The sequence below is a fragment of the Schistocerca nitens genome, chromosome 10 (genome assembly GCF_023898315.1).
Source record: "Schistocerca nitens isolate TAMUIC-IGC-003100 chromosome 10, iqSchNite1.1, whole genome shotgun sequence".
Classification (NCBI taxonomy): Eukaryota; Metazoa; Arthropoda; class Insecta; order Orthoptera; family Acrididae; genus Schistocerca; species Schistocerca nitens.
Genome location: NC_064623.1, coordinates 224,895,154 through 224,913,747, shown reverse-complemented (window position 1 = coordinate 224,913,747; position 18,594 = coordinate 224,895,154). Strand labels below are relative to the sequence as shown.

Here is an 18,594-nt window from a genome sequence, read left to right as displayed (position 1 = left end):
GATTTCACTCATCTTTTCAGTGGTACCGGGATACAAATCATAGAGCTATAAATAAGAGATGCTGAATGAAAGGCATTTGGCTGTCAAGAGATCAATGTGTGGTGCCTTCAGTGACTATTGTAGCAGAATATTGTCAGATGGTCTTTCACAGAACCCAAATAAATTCTGGTCATACGCAAAGGCTGTTAGGGGTATCAAAGTTAGTGTCCAGTCCCAAACGAATGAGACAGGAACTGAAATTCCTGGATAGCAGAGCAAAAGCAAAAATGCTAAACTCAATTTTCAAATGTTCCTTTTCAAAGGAAAACCGAGAAGAAATGGCCCAATTTAATCCTTCTACCACTGAAAAGATGAGTGAAATCAGTAGTAGGGTCATGGTGTTGAGAAACAGCTCAAATTGTTAAAATTGAACAAAGTTACAGGGTCCAATGGAATCTACATCTACATCGATACTCTGCAAATCACACGTAAGTGCCTGGCAGAGGGTGCATCAAACCACCTTCACAATAATTCTCTATTATTCCAATCTCGTACAGCACGTGGAAAAAACAAACACCTATATCTTTCAGTGTGAGCTCTGATTTCCCTTATATTATTATGGTGATGTAGATCGGCATCAAAAACATATTTTTGCGTTCGAAGGAGAAAGTTGGTGAATGAAATTTCATGAAAAGATTCCGACACAACGAAAAACGCCTTTGTTTTAATAATGTCCACCCCAATTTTTATATCATTTCAGTGACAGTCACGACCCTATTTCATGATGATACAAAATGTGCTGCCCTTGTTTGAACTTTCTTGATTTACCCTGTCAATCCTATCTGGTAAGGATCCCACACCATGCAGCAGTATTCTAAAAGAGGGCGGACAGGTGTAGCAGAGGGAGACTCTTTAGTAGATCTGTTATATTTTCTAAATGTCCTGCCATATAGATATCTTTTCTAAATTGTTCTGGTCTCCTGATGACTTTACTAGTCGATAAACAACAATGTCATCTGCAAACAACCTAAGACGGCTGCTCAAATTGTCTCCTAAATCGTTTATATAGGTGAAGAACAGCAAAGGGCCTATAACACTACATTGGGGAATGCCAGAAACCACTTCTGTTTTACTCGATGACTTTCCATCAGTTACTATGAACTGTGATCTCTCTGACAGGAAATCACAAATCCAATAACATAACTGAGACGATATTCCATAAGCATGCAATTTCACTACAATCTGCTTGTCTGGTATAGTGTCAAAAGCCTTCTGAAAATCTAGAAATATGGCATCAATTTGAAATCCCTTGTTATTAGCATTCAACATTTCATGTGAGTAAAGATCTAGTTGTGTTTCACAAGAAGATGTTTTCTAAATCAGTGTTGCCCTTGTATCAATAGACCGTTTCCTTCAAGGTAATTCGTAATGTTTGAACACAATATATATTCCACAATCCTGCCCCATATCGACATTAACGATATGGGTCTGTAATTTAGTGAACTACTCCTACTACCTTTCTTGAATATTGGTGTAACCTGTACAACTTTCCAGTCTTTGGGTACGGATCTTTCGTCGACCGAACAGTTGTGTATGATTGTTAAGTATGGAGCTATTGTATCAGCATACTCTGAAAGGAACCTAATTGGTATACAGTCCGGACCGGAAGACTTGTTTTTGTTATGTGATTTAAGTTGCTTCACTACTCCGAGGATATCTACTTCTACACTGCTCATGTTGGCAACTGTTCTTGATTCAAATTCTGGAATATTTACTTCGTCTTCTTTGGTGAGCAAATTTCAGAAGGCTGTGTTTAGTAACTAGCTTTGGTGGCGCTGTCGTCGATAGTATTTCCATTGCTATTGCACAGAGAAGGCATTGATTGTGTCTTGCTGCTAGCATACTTTACATATGACCAGAATCTCTTTGAATTTTATGCCAGGTTTTGAGACAGAGTTTCATTGTGAAAACTATTGTAAGCATCATGCATTGAAGTCTGTGCAAAATTTTCAGCTTCTGTAAAACATCGCTTGTCTTGTAGATTTTGCTTCTCTTTAATTTGGCATGTTTTTTTTTTCGTTGTTTCTACAACAGTGTTCTCATCCGTTTTGTATGCCAAGGAGAATAAGCTCCATTGTTTGTTAATCAGATTGTATACTGAAATTTGCAGCTGGCTGAGTTAGCCCCTCTTCTGTCTATAATCTATTGCAGATCCCTTGAACAAGAAACTGTGCACAGTTCTTGGAAAAAGACACAGGCCACACCCGCCTACAAGAAGGGTAGTAGAAGTGATTCACAAAACTCCATTCAGTACGCTTAATATCGATTTGTCGTAGAATCTTGGAACATATTTGTAGCTCAAACATAATGAGGTACCTTGAACAGAATGATCTCAGTGCCAACCAGCATGGATTCCTAAAACATCAATCATGTGAAACCCTACACGCATATTTCCCACATGGGATTCTGAAAGCTTTGGATAAAGGCAATCATGTAGATGCAGTATTTCTTGATTTCCAAAGAGGCATTTGACTCAGCACCACATGTATGCTTGTTGTTAAAAGTATGATCATATGGGGTATCAATTGAAATTTGTGACTGGGTTGGGGACTTCTTGGTAAGGAGGATATACCATGATATCTTGGATGGAGATCGCCAGGTTTAGAAGTAACTTCGGGTATGCCCCAGGCAAGTGGGTTGGGAATCTTGATGTTCATGTTGAATATTAATTATCAAAGTGGTGCACAGATTACCAACATACTTTAAATGGTCAGAAATGTAAAACCATACACTTCTCAAAATGAAAAAATGTAGCATCATATGAATATAATATCAATGAGCCATAGTTGGAATCAGTGAACTCATACAAATACTTGGATACAACACTTTGCAGGAATACGAAATGAAATGATTACATAAGCTCAGTTGAGGGTAAAGCAGATGATAGACTTTGGTTTATTGTTGGAATACTGGGGAAGTGCAATCAAACTACAAAGGAGATTGTTTACAAATCACTTGTGCTCAAGTGTGTGGGACTGGTGCCAAACAGGACTAATGGAATATTGAATGTATGCAGAGAAGACCAGCACAAACAGTCACAGGATTCTTTAAGACATGGGAGAGTGTCACAGAAATACCAAAAAAACTGAAAGGAAGACTCTTGAAAATAAATTAATCTATTCCAAGAAAATCTATTAATACAGTTTCAAGCACTGGCTTTAAATGATGACTAGAAACGTTTTTTGACATTTTATGAGTTCCTAACCAGGAAAAAATTACATGGTTTCATCTGTGTGCTTTGGTAGATTATTTTTTTAATTTCTCCATGTTAATTTAGTATTTATATCTAAAAACAAAGATGATGTGACTTACCAAACGAAAGCGCTCGCAGGTTGATAGACACACAAACATACACACAAAATTCAAGCTTTCGCAACAAACTGTTGCTTCATCAGGAAAGAGGGAAGGAGAGGGAAAGATGAAAGGATGTGGGTTTTAAGGGAGAGGGTAAGGAGTCATTCCAATCCTGGGAGTGGAAAGACTTACCTTAGGGGGAAAAAAGGACAGGTATACACTCGCGCGCGCGCGCGCGCGCGCGCACACACACACACACACACACACACACACACACACACACACACACACACACACACACACACACACACACACACACACACACACACCAGGTGAATCTGATGGAACCAAAGGAGTTGAGGTTGGAGAGGAAAATTTGGAGTTTTTCTTCACTGTGAGTCCAGATCCTTTTTTTTTCACCCTAAGGTAAGTCTTTCCACTTCCTGCATTGGAATGACTCCTTACCCTCTCCCTTAAAACCCACATCCTTTCGTCTTTCCCTCTCCTTCCCTCTTTCCTGATGAAGCAACCGTTGGTTGCGAAAGCTTGAATTTTGTGTGTATGTTTGTGTGTCTATCAACCTGCCAGTGCTTTCGTTTGGTAAGTCACATCATCTTTGTTTTTAGATATATTTTTCCCATGTGGAATGTTTCCTTCTATTATATTCATATCATTTAATTTAATATTTACTAGACCCAGTTCTCGCATGTTTGTTTGTATCAGAAAGTAAACTGATTTTGTGACATTTTACATGTTCCTGACCAGAAGGAAATTATTTAGTCTCATCTGTGTGCTTTGGGTGTTTTAGTTTTTGACACTCTACATGTTAATGTAAGTTATTAGACACAGTTCTCACTCTTTTGTGACTGTCTACTGCAGAGCAGAGTTTTGTAGCAGGTGTTGATAGTCATTTGTTTGTCTGTATATTGTAGTTTTCTACTGTCTTTAGTATGGATAGAGATTGTGATTGCTGTGTGCAGATGTGAGCCGAGTTCGCTCTCAGCTCCAGGCTGTGATGGCTTCGGTTACTCAGCCTGAGGCTGCAGTGGCTGGGCATAATTGTTGTGGGCCAGCTGTGGTGACCAATGGACATCCAACATGACCCAGGAGTCCACTGATTGGTCCGCACCTTTGGCTAACTTAATTACTGCTCGCATTGAGTTTGGCTCCTCACCAATGCTCGAGTGGGAGGTCGCCTCAGGGCATGGCAGGTGGCAAAAGACTTCCCAGAGGGCCAAACGTAAGGCCTCCAAGTTATTCTGAGAAACATGTTCCATGTGCTGTATGTCACTGACACTGTCCACCAGCCAGATGTATCACTTTTTCTGTCTCAGAGTAAAACTGTCAGCCTGCAAGATCAGGGCAGTCACAGAGGGTGGGATTATTGATAGTTGAGACCTCCAGTGTTGGGCATGTTATGCGGCCCCTTAGGGCAATTGCTGTTAAGGGGAAGAAGAAAGCTAGTGAGCACGCTCTATGTATACTGGGTGTGGAGTCATTCCAGGTGTGGAATGGGTAATTCTGGATGCCATGAAAAGCACAGTTTGTAGTTAACTGCAGGTGATGGCTCACATCATAGCAGTGATGTGTGTTGCTTTGGATTAGAAGAGATTCTCTCTGGTTTCAAGCAGCTATCAGAAGTGATAAAGGCTCCCAGTCTTGTTTGTGAAATAAAAGCACAGCTAAATGCTTGCAGCATAGCTGACAGGACTATTTGCAGACCTCTGTTACAGGTCAGAGTGGAGGATGTGAATTCAAGGCTTGGATGGTTCTGCAACTGTGTTTGGGTTTTGCTAAATATGTCAGGAGACCATTACACGCAGGAGGTGGCTACATGGGTAGTGGGGGCTGTGTGGTGTGGACTGCATGGTTTTTTTAGATTAGAGGGTCTTGGGGAAACACAAAAACGGCTTCAATCTTAAAGAATGTGTAGGTTGACCACAGGAAGAACATAGATCTAGGGACCATCGGTATAACTGTTGTAAATTGTCATTGTTCTGTTGGGAAAGTACCAGAGCTCCAAGGACTAACAGAAAATACTGACGCTCAAATCGTTATAGGCACTGAAAGCTAGCTAAAACTGGAGGTAAGTTCAGCATAAATTTTTGCGAAGGACCTAGTGGTATTCAGAAAGGATAAGCTGAACACGGTTATCTATTTATTTATTTATTTATATCTAAAAACAAAGATGATGTGACTTACCGAACGAAAGCGCTGGCAGGTCGATAGACACACAAACAAACACAAACACACACACAAAATTCAAGCTTTCGCAACAAACTGTTGCCTCATCAGGAAAGAGGGAAGGAGAGGGAAAGACGAAAGGATGTGGGTTTTAAGGGAGAGGGTAAGGAGTCATTCCAATCCTGGGAGCGGGAAGACTTACCTTAGGGGGAAAAAAGGATGGGTATACACTCGCGCACACACACACACATATCCATCCACACATATACAGACACAAGCAGACATCTCACAAGCAGACATATTTCAGCGGATAAAAATTATCAGTGATGTGTGAAAAACAGAAATGGAAATAAAGCAAAAGTTATTAGAACTAGCTGAAATGGTTGTTTAAAAGGTGAAAGGAACTGTTTGTGAACTAGAAATGGTGGATTTTATAGCGGCGGTAGTGTTGAAAGCAGCAAAAAAATTTTTTTTGGTTATGGTTTGGAAGTGGGTTACGTATTATTGAGTATATATAGGCGGGATAAAATTGTATAGCAGATTACGGTAAAAAGGAGAAGGTGAATACAAAGTGAAACTACTGGCAAAAACCGAAAGAGAAAATAAGACAACAGAAAAGATTTCGAAATGCAACAGTGACAATAACAAACGTAATTGTTGGGTTCAAATTACTGATAACAATATAATAGAGGGAAACATTCCACGTGGGAAAAATAAAAGTGATGTGACTTACCGAACGAAAGCGCTGGCAGGTCGATAGACACACAAACAAACACAAACACACACACACACACACACACACACACAAAATTCAAGCTTTCGCAACAAACTGTTGCCTCATCAGGAGAGAGGGAAGGAGAGGGAAAGACGAAAGGATGTGGGTTTTAAGGGAGAGGGTAAGGAGTCATTCCAATCCCGGGAGCGGGAAGACTTACCTTAGGGGGAAAAAAGGATGGGTATACACTCGCGCACACACACACACATATCCATCCACACATATACAGACACAAGCAGACATCTCACAAGCAGACATATTTCAGCGGATAAAAATTATCAGTGATGTGCGAAAAACAGAAATGGAAATAAAGCGAAAGTTATTAGAACTAGCCGAAATGGTTGTTTAAAAGGTGAAAGGAACTGTTTGTGAACTAGAAATGGTGGATTTTATAGCGGCAGTAGTGTTGAAAGCAGCAAAAAAATTTTTTTGGTTATGGTTTGGAAGTGGGTTACGTATTATTGAGTATATATAGGCGGGATAAAATTGTATAGCAGATTACGGTAAAAAGGAGAAGGTGAATACAAAGTGAAACTACTGGCAAAAACAGAAAGAGAAAATAAGACGACAGAAAAGATTTCGAAATGCAACAGTGACAATAACAAACGTAATTGTTGGGTTCAAATTACTGATAACAATATAATAGAGGGAAACATTCCACATGGAAAAATAAAGGTGATGTGACTTACCGAACAAAAGCGCTGGCAGGTCGATAGACACACAAACAAACACAAACACACACACACACAAAATTCAAGCTTTCGCAACAAACTGTTGCCTCATCAGGAAAGAGGGAAGGAGAGGGAAAGACGGAAGGATGTGGGTTTTAGGGGAGAGGGTAAGGAGTCATTCCAATCCCAGGAGCGGAAAGACTTACCTTAGGGGGAAAAAAGGACGGGTATACACTGGCACACACACACATATCCAACCACACATATACAGACACAAGCAGACATATTTAAAGACAAAGAGTTTGGGCAGAGATGTCAGTCGAGGCGGAAGTGCAGAGGCAAAGATGTTGTTGAATGACAGGTGAGGTATAAGTGGCGACAATCTCCGCAAATTTCAAGTTGCCGTCACTCATACCTCACCTGTCATTCAACAACATCTTTGCCTCTGCACTTCCGCCTCGACTGACATCTATGCCCTAACTCTTTGTCTTTAAATATGTCTGCTTGTGTCTGTATATGTGTGGTTGGATATGTGTGTGTGTGCGAGTGTATACCCGTCCTTTTTTCCCCCTAAGGTAAGTCTTTCCACTCCCGGGATTGGAATGACTCCTTACCCTCTCCCTTAAAACCCACATCCTTTCGTCTTTCCCTCTCCTTCCCTCTTTCCTGATGAGGCAACAGTTTGTTGCGAAAGCTTGAATTTTGTGTGTATGTTTGTGTTTGTTTTTGTGTCTATCGACCTGCCAGCGCTTTCGTTTGGTAAGTAACATCATCTTTGTTTTTAGATATACAACTAGCTCTTTACTCACACGAAGTGTTGAGTGCTATCAACAAAGGATTTTTAAATTGATTCTGTATTTCTAGATTCCCAGAAAGCTTTTGACACCGTACCTCACAAGCAGCTCGTAATCAGATTGTGTGCTAATGGAATATCATCTTAGTTATGCGACTGGATTCATGATTTCCTGTCAGAGAGGTCACAGTTCATAGTAACTGATGGAAAGGAATTGAGTAAAACAAGTGATTTCTGGTGTTCCCCAAGGTAGTGTTATAGGTCCTCTGCTGTTCCTTATTTATACAAATTATTTAGGAGACAATCTGAGCAGCTTCTTAGGTTGTTAGCAGATCGTTTACTGCCTATTAAAGTCAACAGAAGATTAAAAATATTGCAAAACGATTTGCAAAAGATAGCTTAATGGTGCAAAAATTGGCAACTGACCTGAAATAATGAGAAGTGTGAGGTCATCCATATGAGTGCTAAAATGAATCCATTAAACTTCGGTTACATGGTAAATGAGTCAAACCTAAAGGTCGCATTGTCAACTAAATACTTAGGAATTGCAATTACAAACAACTTAAATTGGAAAGAACACACAGAAAATGTTGTGGGGAAGGCAAACCAAAGACTATGATTTATTGGCAAACACTTAGATGATTCAATAGATCCACTAAAGAGACTACCTACACCACACTTGTCTGTCCTAGTTGGGAGTACTGCTGCATGGTGTGGGACCCTTACCTGCTAGGATCAACAGAGTACATTGAAAAAGTTCAAAGGAGGGCAGCACACTTTACATTATCGAGAAATAAGGGAAAGAGTGTCACAGACATGCTACATTATTTGGGGTGGATGTCATCAAAACAGTTGTGTTTGTCATTGCAGCAGAATTTTTTTGCAAAATTTGAATCACCATCTTTCTCCTCTGAGTGTGAAAATATTTTGCTGATGCTGACTTACATAGGGAGAAATGATTATCATAATAAAGTAAGCGAAATCGGAGCTTGCATGGAAAGATATTGGCGTTCGCTTTTTCCATGTGCTGTTCGAAAGTGGAATAATAGAGAATTATTGTGAAGATGCTTTGATGAAATCTCTGCCAGGCACTTAAGTGTGATTTGCAGAGTATTCATGTAGATGTAGATGTAGAATATACTACAGTCCCCAATGCATTGCTCGCATAGGGATCATGAGTATGAGATTAGAATAAATACTGCACACACAGAGGCATTCAGACAATCATTCTTCCCTCACTTCAAATGTTAATGGAACGGGAAGAAACCCTAATGACTGGTACAATAGGACGTACCCTCTACCATGCACCTTACAGTGGTTTGCAGAGTATAGATGTAGCTGTAGAAGTAGATGCAGAAGCAGAAAGGAAAGCATTCATTAAGAAGAGAGAGGCAGGGTAGTAAACTATTTCCCATATTATTCAGTCTGTGCGTTGAGAAAGCAGCAAATTAAATCAAGGAAGAATTTGGAAAGGGACTTAAAGTATGGTAATAAGAAATGAAAACATTCAGGTTTGCAAATTATATTGTAATTCTGTCAAAAGTAGGAGAAGATTTCGAAGATTCGTGGAATGGAATGAATTGTGTCTTAAAAAGAGGTTATAAGCCAGATGTCAACAAAAGTAAAATTAGGATAATGAACTGTAGTCAGATTAAATCACAGCACTGAGGGAATTAAATTAGAGATTGAAACACTAAAAAGTGTTAGATAAGTTTCGATATGGGCAACATATTTGTTGATGTGTATGTGCAGGTTTTCTCACAAAATATGCAGCTTGAAAGTCTCCTTTGTCAGCATGTGTAAGCTGGTGATGATTGTACGTTAGGCCACTGAAAATTTGTTCCACAATGACCAGTGAACCGGGCTGCATGTCCAAAAGACGTTCAAGCAAGTTTATTGATGAATGATGAAGTGTAGAGGATATGCACTGTATTAAAAAAAAACTGTTTCTGAAAAGGAGAGATTTGTTAACATCAAATAAAAATATGTTCATGAGTTTTTTCTGAAGGTATTTGTCTGGAGTGCAGCCTTGTGCTAAAATGAAATATGGACAGTAAGCAATTCAGGCAAGAATAGAATAGGGGTTTTGAAATGTGGTGCTAAAATGAATGCTGAAGATTAGGTGGGTAGATCGAATAACTGGTGAAGGGGTACTGAATCAAACTGGGAAAGAAAAGAAAGAAAAAAAAATGGTGCAACATGACTGCAAGAAGAGATCAGATGATAGAACATATACTGAGACATAAAGGAATTTTCAGTGTGGTAATTGGTGTGGAGGGGAGGGGGGGGGGGGGGGGGGAGTAAAAACTGTGGAGAGAATGGAAGGAGCTGTTGAGAGGAGAAGATTGTGGGCTAGGTTTAAAATCTGTTACTTGTCAGAGATTTTACTATCGAGGATTTTCGTGGCAGCTTATTGAACTCCTTCCTGAGCCACTGACAACTCTAGTAATGAATAATGAAGGCCATTGTTTTCTTCTAGGATTGTAGTTGTGGGCATAACTGTTTTTGTCAGATTGTGGTGCAGTGTTTCTGACAAAATTTCATTAGTGAGTGTACATATTCTGAAGGAGTAATTAGAATACCCAATTGCAGTAAGAGTAAATACAAGAAGTTTGTAGGTGAACACCACGTATTCTTCTCTCTGCTCACTTTTGTTTTATCAGTATTTTGATTATAAGTGATGAGGTACCCTGAATATTATGCAGTAATATATTAATAAGAGGATATATGCAAAATATCTAACACATTAATTTATTTGTTTTCAAAACTAGTCATTATATTATGCTGAACTTATCTGTTTAAGCACCTCAGTAAAAAAGCACCTCAGTAAATATTTCTTATAGTTAAGAGTTTCATCAATATGTGTACCAAAATATTCACAGTAGCCTTCCCTATTTTTTGATGCCTGTTCATATGCTATGTTGTTGTTTGTGTTATTCACTTTTTTTGTTTTGTCCAGAACTGAGAATACTGTTGGGAAAATCCATTTTCAGAAAACCACTTAATAATTCTTTCAGAAAAATTGTTAGTAACTTTTCTGTTGATGTCTCTCTAGCAGGATTAAATATTAATTTTTTGTCTTCTCCTAAAATGCACTTGCTCTGCTTAATGTGGAAGGTCATCCATGTACATGAGGGTAAAGAGTAGAAACAAAAATTGAAACCTGTGGGCATCCCTTTGTGATTTATCCTCAGCCGACGGGCTGTTCCCTGCCGTATTTGATAAATGTTCAAGGATGTAATTAGAGTAATAGTTCTTATACTGATGTGTATGGATTGCATATTACTGACTTGCTTATTTGGAGTGTATCTCCTCTCATGATATCTTCTTTCTTCCTTTCATGGACTTTGTCCTCAGCACAGTTTGGCCTGTGTCGGAGATGGAAATCTTCCATGTCCTTGTTCAACAAGCTGCCGAATAACAGATCTCACTCTTTGAAGACAATCATATATTCTTCCAACGTGTACAACTTTAAAACACCCCGTATACAGGTGTCTGCAATTTCGATTTGCCACTTACATTAAATGCTCTAAATTTATAGACGGCTCAGTGTAAACGCTTTATCATACTTCGTAGCAAACTGCAACTATCTGCTCTCTTTCACGACGTTGTCCATTGTCACGGTGTGCGCTGTTTGACGAAAAACGGCATGTTTCCGAGGCAGGGGCACAACTGCACGGAGTAATCTCCAAACTGGCAGGTCACGCAAAGTGTGACCACACTGCCACCCCTTCTCGGATCACACTCATTAACATGCACAAACAACACAAATTCCCTGCACAAAAGTGTATCCAACTCCCTAAACCTACTAATAAAAATTAACTGTATGTTTGGTGATCATCATTTGTCAGTACTACATGGTGGTGATGATAGTGATAGCGGTATGCATATATGCAGATGGCAGTAGTATCGCACACACGAGGTATAAAAGAGCAGTGCATTGGCAGAGTTGTCATTTGCACTCAGGTGATTCACACGAAAAGGTTTCTGACGTGATCATGGCCACACAGATACTGGTCACGGATTGGTAGTTGGAGTAGGACACAAAGGACATTCCGTTTGAGAAATGATTAGCGAATTTAATATTCTGAGATCCACAGTGTCAAAGAGTGTGCCAAGTTTGTGTAGAGTTGTCAGTGCTAACATACAAGCAGCACTGCAGGAAATAAGTGCAGAAATCAATGCAGGATGTATGACGAATGTATCCATTAGGGCACTCTCGCAACCTTTGGCATTTATCGGGCTACGGCAGTCGGTGTTTATCGGGCTACGACAGCAAATGACCGACGTGAGTGCCTTTGCTAACAGCATCGCCGGCAGAACCTCTCCTGAGCTTGTAACCGTATCAGTGATGACTGGAAAGCCGTGGCTTGCTCAGGTAAAACCCAGTTTCAGTTGGTAAGAATTGATGGTAGGGTTCGAGTGTGGTGCTGACCCCACGAAACCGAGGACCCGAGTTGTCAATAAGGCAGTGTGCAAGCTGGTGGTGGGTCCATAATGGTGTGTGCTGTGTTTACAAGGAATGGACTGGATCCTATGGTCCAACTGAACCCATCACTGACCACATATGTCATTTGCAGCCACTCGAGGACTTCACGTTGGCAAACAACAACGGAATGTTTACGGATGACAATACGCCATGTCGAGGGACCACAATTATTTGTGATCGGTTTGAAGAACGTTCTGGACAATTCGAGCAAACGATTTGGCAACTCGTCGAACGATCGTGGGACGTAAGCGAGAGGTCAGTTTGTGCTCAAAATCTTGTGCCGGCAACACTCTTGCAGTTACGGACAGCTGTAGAGGCAGCACGGCTCGGTATTTCTCCAGGGGACTTGCGACGACTCGTCGAGTCCACGACGTGTTGAATTGCTGCACTACACTGGGAAAAGGAGGTATAACACAATATTAGGAGGTCTCACGTGACTTTTTACATCCCAGTGTACATCATTGTGCAACACATCAGTTCACTGAAGCTGTACGTTACACCTCACCGCTAAAATTTTCTCTGCTCGCAGCATTGTTTGAATTATTCAGCACGAGTGTATGCAATCTCTTTCTCTCGGACGAACCCCAATTTCAGTCGGTAAGAACTGATGGCAGGTTTCGAGTGTGGTGCCGACGCCAAGTTGTCGACGAGGCACTGCACTGCGCAAGCTGGTGGTGGCTCCGTAATGGTGTGTGCTGTGTTTACAAAGAATGGACTGTGCTATTAGCACAGCTCAAACTGGTTGCATGTAAAACTGTCACTTTCACGTAAAAGGGGAATACGATTCGTACAAACACTTTGGGCAGATCACAAGTACTTTTATTTAAGTGTGGCTTTTCCTTAAGTATATTATGTTCCCAAATATTTGGTAAAAAAGATGTCAGTGAGGAAATCAGATGATAATGTTCTATGTGTTTCTTTTTCTTTCTTATAACGAAGATTAACAATAAAAGCATAGTTGAATGTGTCTGGAAAAATTCTCTGTTCCAGTGACACATTAAATATATCACTAAAGTCATTTCTCCAAAAGTAAATTCACTTGAGAAAATAGTTGTTGTGGTCTTCAGCCTGAAGACTATATTGATGCAGCTCAGTCCTGTGCAGACCTGCATAACTACTGCAACGACATCCCTTGAACATACTTACTGTAATCAACCTCTGGTCATCCTTCACAGTTTTTACCCCCCACACTTCCCTTCATTACAAAATTCATAATTTCCTGATGCATCACAATGTGTCCTATTGACCAATCTATTTTTGTTAGCAAGTTGTGCCAAAAATTTATTTTTCCCACTATTCGATTCAGTACTTTCGTAGTTATTCAATGCCTATACCTAATCTGCAGCAACGCATTTTGAAAGCTTCATTTTAAGAAAGAGTCACCTTACCTGTGGCTGTTAATAGCATCATCAGGTAGATCTGAGAATGCCATTACAAATCTTGATCTACTGACTACTGCTTATTCATAATGCAATTGATAACCTCCTGTTTGCTAAACTGAAAATAATTTGTTTCCAGCAGGATATTTTAAGTAACAGCTGCTGAACTCTCTCTGAGGTGCTGCAGTGTAGAGTTGTATCAGCTTTGGTGCACATGCCTCATTTCTGTGATAGTTGATCAGGTAAATATGGAGTCTACCAAATACTGTGTCACTGTGGCTACACCACACACACAATATACAAAAGGTGTACGGAATGCGATCTTCACACTCACCTTTCACAGCTGTAGCTGAGTACAATATGTGCACGTGACATTCTGTGGATTTTTGTGGCACAAAAATCTTGGCCAGGAGATTATATTGAGATTTGATTTTTATGGAACCTGTGGAAAACATTTGGCAGACTCCTTATTAATCAGTAACAGCGTTCAGTTAATTAGGCTGAGGGGACTGGATAATTTCTTCAGTTTATTCACAAAGACAAAATTATGTGCCTAATGTCACATCCAGTGACAACTGATTTCACCAATTTGACTACAGAGTCTTTACTCTATGGGTGAGAAATTCAACAGATAGTGTTCATACAATATCACTGTTATATCTGCATTGTCATGTCAGATGCCTAACAATTTGACAATAGAGTGGCAAGTTTGATAAAAGATGGACATACAGCCAAATTTATGTGTGTACGCTACTTTGCCAATTTCTGGTATAAGTGTAGCAACGCACCCCAGTGGTCTTCAGTCATAAAATTCATTTGGTTATCAGCTGAAATCATGGGGCATGAAGTCAACATCATGCAGCTGCAATCCCAAAAATTTGTTGAATACTCATTAAGCCATTAATCTGCGCAATGCCCAGATTTTGAATATTGTGTCTTATTGGAATACCTGCGTAGATGTTTGGGAAACAGATTTTACTGAAGTTTATTTATTCTTTTCCTGAATGAGATTTTCACTCTGCAGCGGAGTGTGCGCTGATATGAAACTTCGTGGCAGATTAAAACTGTGTGCCCGACCGAGACTCAAACTCGGGACCTTTGCCTTTCGCGGGCAAGTGCTCTACCATCTGAGCTACCGAAGCACGACTCACGCCCGGTCCATTCTTTTCCTGTCAGTCATCTGATGGACTAATTAAGTATGTTCTTCATTTGTAGGCCGCTTTCCTTTTGGTGGTTACTTTATGCAGAGACAGTCTGGAAGAATTAAGGAGAGAGAGAGAGAGAGAGAGAGAGAGAGAGAGAGAGAGAGAGAGAGAGAGAGAGAGTGTGTGTGTGTGTGTGTGTCCATGTGATAACTCAAACAAACAACTATTCATCATTAAGATTATTCCTTATGAGGCAACCTGTAGAGATTAGTTCATTGGAACAGTTTTACAGTTTTGAAGGAAATTGTATAACACACAGTTATTGTGATGGTGTTTACTTACAGGAAATAGTGGGTGGCATGCTGGACATAGACCACATGCTGTGGCGAAAGCCAAAGATGGAAAATTTCGATGCTCAGCGCCAGAAGGTAATGCAGTTAGTTCAATGGTGGAAGCCTCACGACTTCACACGAGGAACAAAACGTTCTCATGACAGCAGTTCATCATCACCACCATCATCGTCATCATCTGACTCTGAATGATAAACTGTAAAACGACGTCATGATATGGTTTGTACATTAAAAACTCTTTTCTTAAACTTATCTTTCACTATGATGTGGGCCAATTACATTATTGTTTTAAGCTACCTTTATTTTGTTACATTTTTATTCATTTATTTCCCTTTTCCTTTCTCTTTCTGTGATTTAAATTTAATTATTTTCAATCATGCGCACGCCCACACGTGCACATGGACATCGGGAGGATGACAGTTCAAACCCACAACTGGCCATCCAAATGCCTGGATGGTTCCTTTAAAAGGGCACGACCGAGTTTCTTCCCCATCCTTCCCTAATCCAATGGGACCCATGACCTCACTGTTTAGTCCCCTCCCCTAAATCATCCAACCTCCCAACACACACACACACACACACACACACACACACACACACACACACACACACACACAATGTTATCACACATTTATAAATCATTCTGTGGGGTAGAAATAGTTGTGAAGTACATATGATTTCAGTTTGTGTTTCAAATAAGTTTTATAATCCATTAGATGCTTGACGTCACTTGGTTAGGTGATGATAGATTTTTACAGCTGAATACTTCACTTCTTCCTGTGCCACACTAGGACTGAATGATAGCTAGTGTAAATCATTCCACTTCTAGTATTTTATTTATGAATCACTGCTGTTTTCAAACTTTGATTGGTTGTTGACAAAAGCTTTGTGTAAATGTACTGTAAGGCTTTTGTCATTGTACCCACCTGTTTAAAGAGCTGCCTAAAACAGTTCCTAGACTGGGCACCACTTGTCATCCTACGGCACATTTCTGTGCAACAAATAACATCTCCATCAATGGAAAGACACTCCACAATATGACGACATGATAGTTCATGAGAATGGGAAAGATCACATTTTTCAACATTTTTTATTTCCAAACTCCACTACTATCTGCAGTGCAAAAGTTTCAGAGGTCAGCTATTCAAGAATGTCTGTGATATATGACTTCCAGTTCAAGTTCTTATCCTTAAAATATCATGCCACATTTGTTGATTTTTCCTTCGTGTGTTAGAGAGAGAAAGTGAGAGAGAAGGGGGAGGGGGGGGACTGTATGAGGGGATAGATATAAGGAAAAGAGGTGTCACATGTGAAACTTATCAAGTTTTTAGTGTATGAGACAAAGTTTTTTTGAGTTTGTGAGACTTTTTAAAAGGACCAAATATTTCAGTGGCAGCAGCTGAGATATTTGTTACATATTCAAGAAATAACAAGGTGTTGTGTTGCTTTTGGTAGATATTTCCCTCTCCTTATTTTTGTTAGTTTTGTGATCTCGGTACGAGATGTGGAGCTCCCTTTCCTATTAATTTCTACCATCATGTCTGTCCACAGTTGTGAAAGACTTCTCATTTACCCTCCTTTGCTGCAGATGAGATGGCACAGCTCTGAGGTAAAGATATGTACTCTGCTGCTCACTTTATGGTGTGTGGTGAAGGTACTTCTGCTACAACACAATCTGTTCCACCTTCCCTGTTCCATTCACGAGTGGTGCACGTGTAGGGTGACTGTCAGTGAACCCCCGTGTCAGCTTTAATTTCTGTGATTTTTCCTTGGGATTATTTTTTGAGTTATACAAGGTGTATCATAATTAATGGCATAAATGCATACATTTGAAAGTATACGATGCAAGAAACAAAAACGTATCACTAAACATAGGTCACTAGATGAACTGTTTGCGAGATAGTTGCTACTTTGTGGTTACCGGTCACCACTGACTTCATTGTGTGTAAATGTCACCCCAGTTAGGAAAAGGTAACAATACTGTACAAGATGAAGAAAAGTTATTAGAGATACTTTGGTAGAAGCGCAGGTGTTTTGAATGAACACAGTGACATTTACACAAGTGTACTCGTAGTTAAAGAAGTTGTTCAAAGTGTCATCCTTTCCTCAGATGCAGGCCTGTACTGCCAGCTACCAAAAATCAGAATGAATTAATAAATAAGTACTGAACCTGACAGAACGTATGTCACCCAGTAGCAGCCTGCCAAAAACCTCTTCCCCTCATGACAAAACACCTGCCAAATAAAGAAGAAAGAAATGTAAGTTGCGGTTGCCGATTCTGTGAGTCGACAGCTTGAATGCTCCACTCACATACCGTAATAGTGGAATTTACAAAATGTGAATATAGCTAGTACAGTGTTCCACTTGGAATCCTTTGAGAAATGTTCTAATTAGCACCGGAATACAGTATGAAAAACTTTTGTGCAGAAGAGTTATGGTCAGTCACAGTAAATCTTATTTGCACTGCACTGACTGAAATTTCTCTCAGTGTCTTGCTCAGAGAATCTGAAATTGAGATTAAAACAAAGTAGTGACTGCCTTGTCTTTCAAGATCTGCAACTGTTTCATTTGGATTATGGCAGATTGCATAGATATAATACCAGGAAGATTATTTATAGTGACACTTGTATATTTTGTAATCAGTCTCAAGCAATATTTCAGCTACTTGTTATGAACAAACTATAGACAGGAAATACTATTTTAAAAAATGGGAAACTTTTGTACGAGAAGCTCAGGGGTCCTGTTTGTGTCTGAAAGTGTTATGTGATACAGCACAGGCTCTGTCATATCGTTTCAGTGTGTTTTCTTTGTGTGTAAAGACTTCTGTAAACAACTTTCATATTTTCTCTTAAACTGAATTTTACTTAAATTATCTTTTTCCCACTCCATTTCGGGCTGATGTCTCCAGATTCTCATCTCGGGGTTATTATCTTGAGACGAACTGCAGTGAACTCTCAAGAGTTCATCCAGAGTTCTCGCATTTGGGTTACGGAAGAGGATGTAAGATACTGTAGAGGGCATAAAAGTCTACACGAGTCCCATGTTTACCTCTAAAGATGTGCAGATAACAGTGCATGTATGTGGTCTATATTTATTCAGTTTACAAAAATACTTAAATAAAGAGACATTATGTATTGTCCTGTTCTAGGTATTCAGTATCATTCACTTTTTTATGCACTGTATCAGCTTTTCATTATGCAGTGACCATCATAACTTGCATTTTTGCAACTTGTCCTCTTAAAAACTATGTAAGTAAATTGCAAATACAGATTCAGAATTCACCAAACAAAATAATGCTCAGTGTTGAGGTATAAGTGGTTCGTAACACTCTGAACCCATCGGTTAGGGAGAGGCAAACATATTCATCTTTGGAAACTACAGTCCAACGAAAATTACTTGATAGTTGGCACTTCACTCTTTGGAACTGGTTTCCTCCAATCAAAATGCTCATCATCACACGCAAACTGTTCGCCTT

The 18,594-nt window shown here is 39.7% G+C and overlaps 1 protein-coding gene across 2 annotated transcripts in view; it reads left to right on the top strand.

Moving 5' to 3' along the window:
* LOC126210493 (CWF19-like protein 2) overlaps positions 1-18,263 on the top strand; it is a 194,278-nt gene extending 176,015 nt beyond the window's left edge. The window contains exons 14-15 of one of the 2 annotated variants that reach the window (XM_049939726.1): positions 15,114-15,339; positions 18,015-18,263. In XM_049939726.1, coding sequence (XP_049795683.1) covers positions 15,114-15,311 — 198 coding nt within the window. In that variant the 3' untranslated portion in view covers positions 15,312-15,339; positions 18,015-18,263. Of the gene's footprint in view, positions 1-15,113; positions 15,416-18,014 lie in introns of those variants that run through there. The other variant, XM_049939725.1, reaches the window with a different exon arrangement.
* The last annotated feature ends 331 nt before the right edge of the window (positions 18,264-18,594 follow it).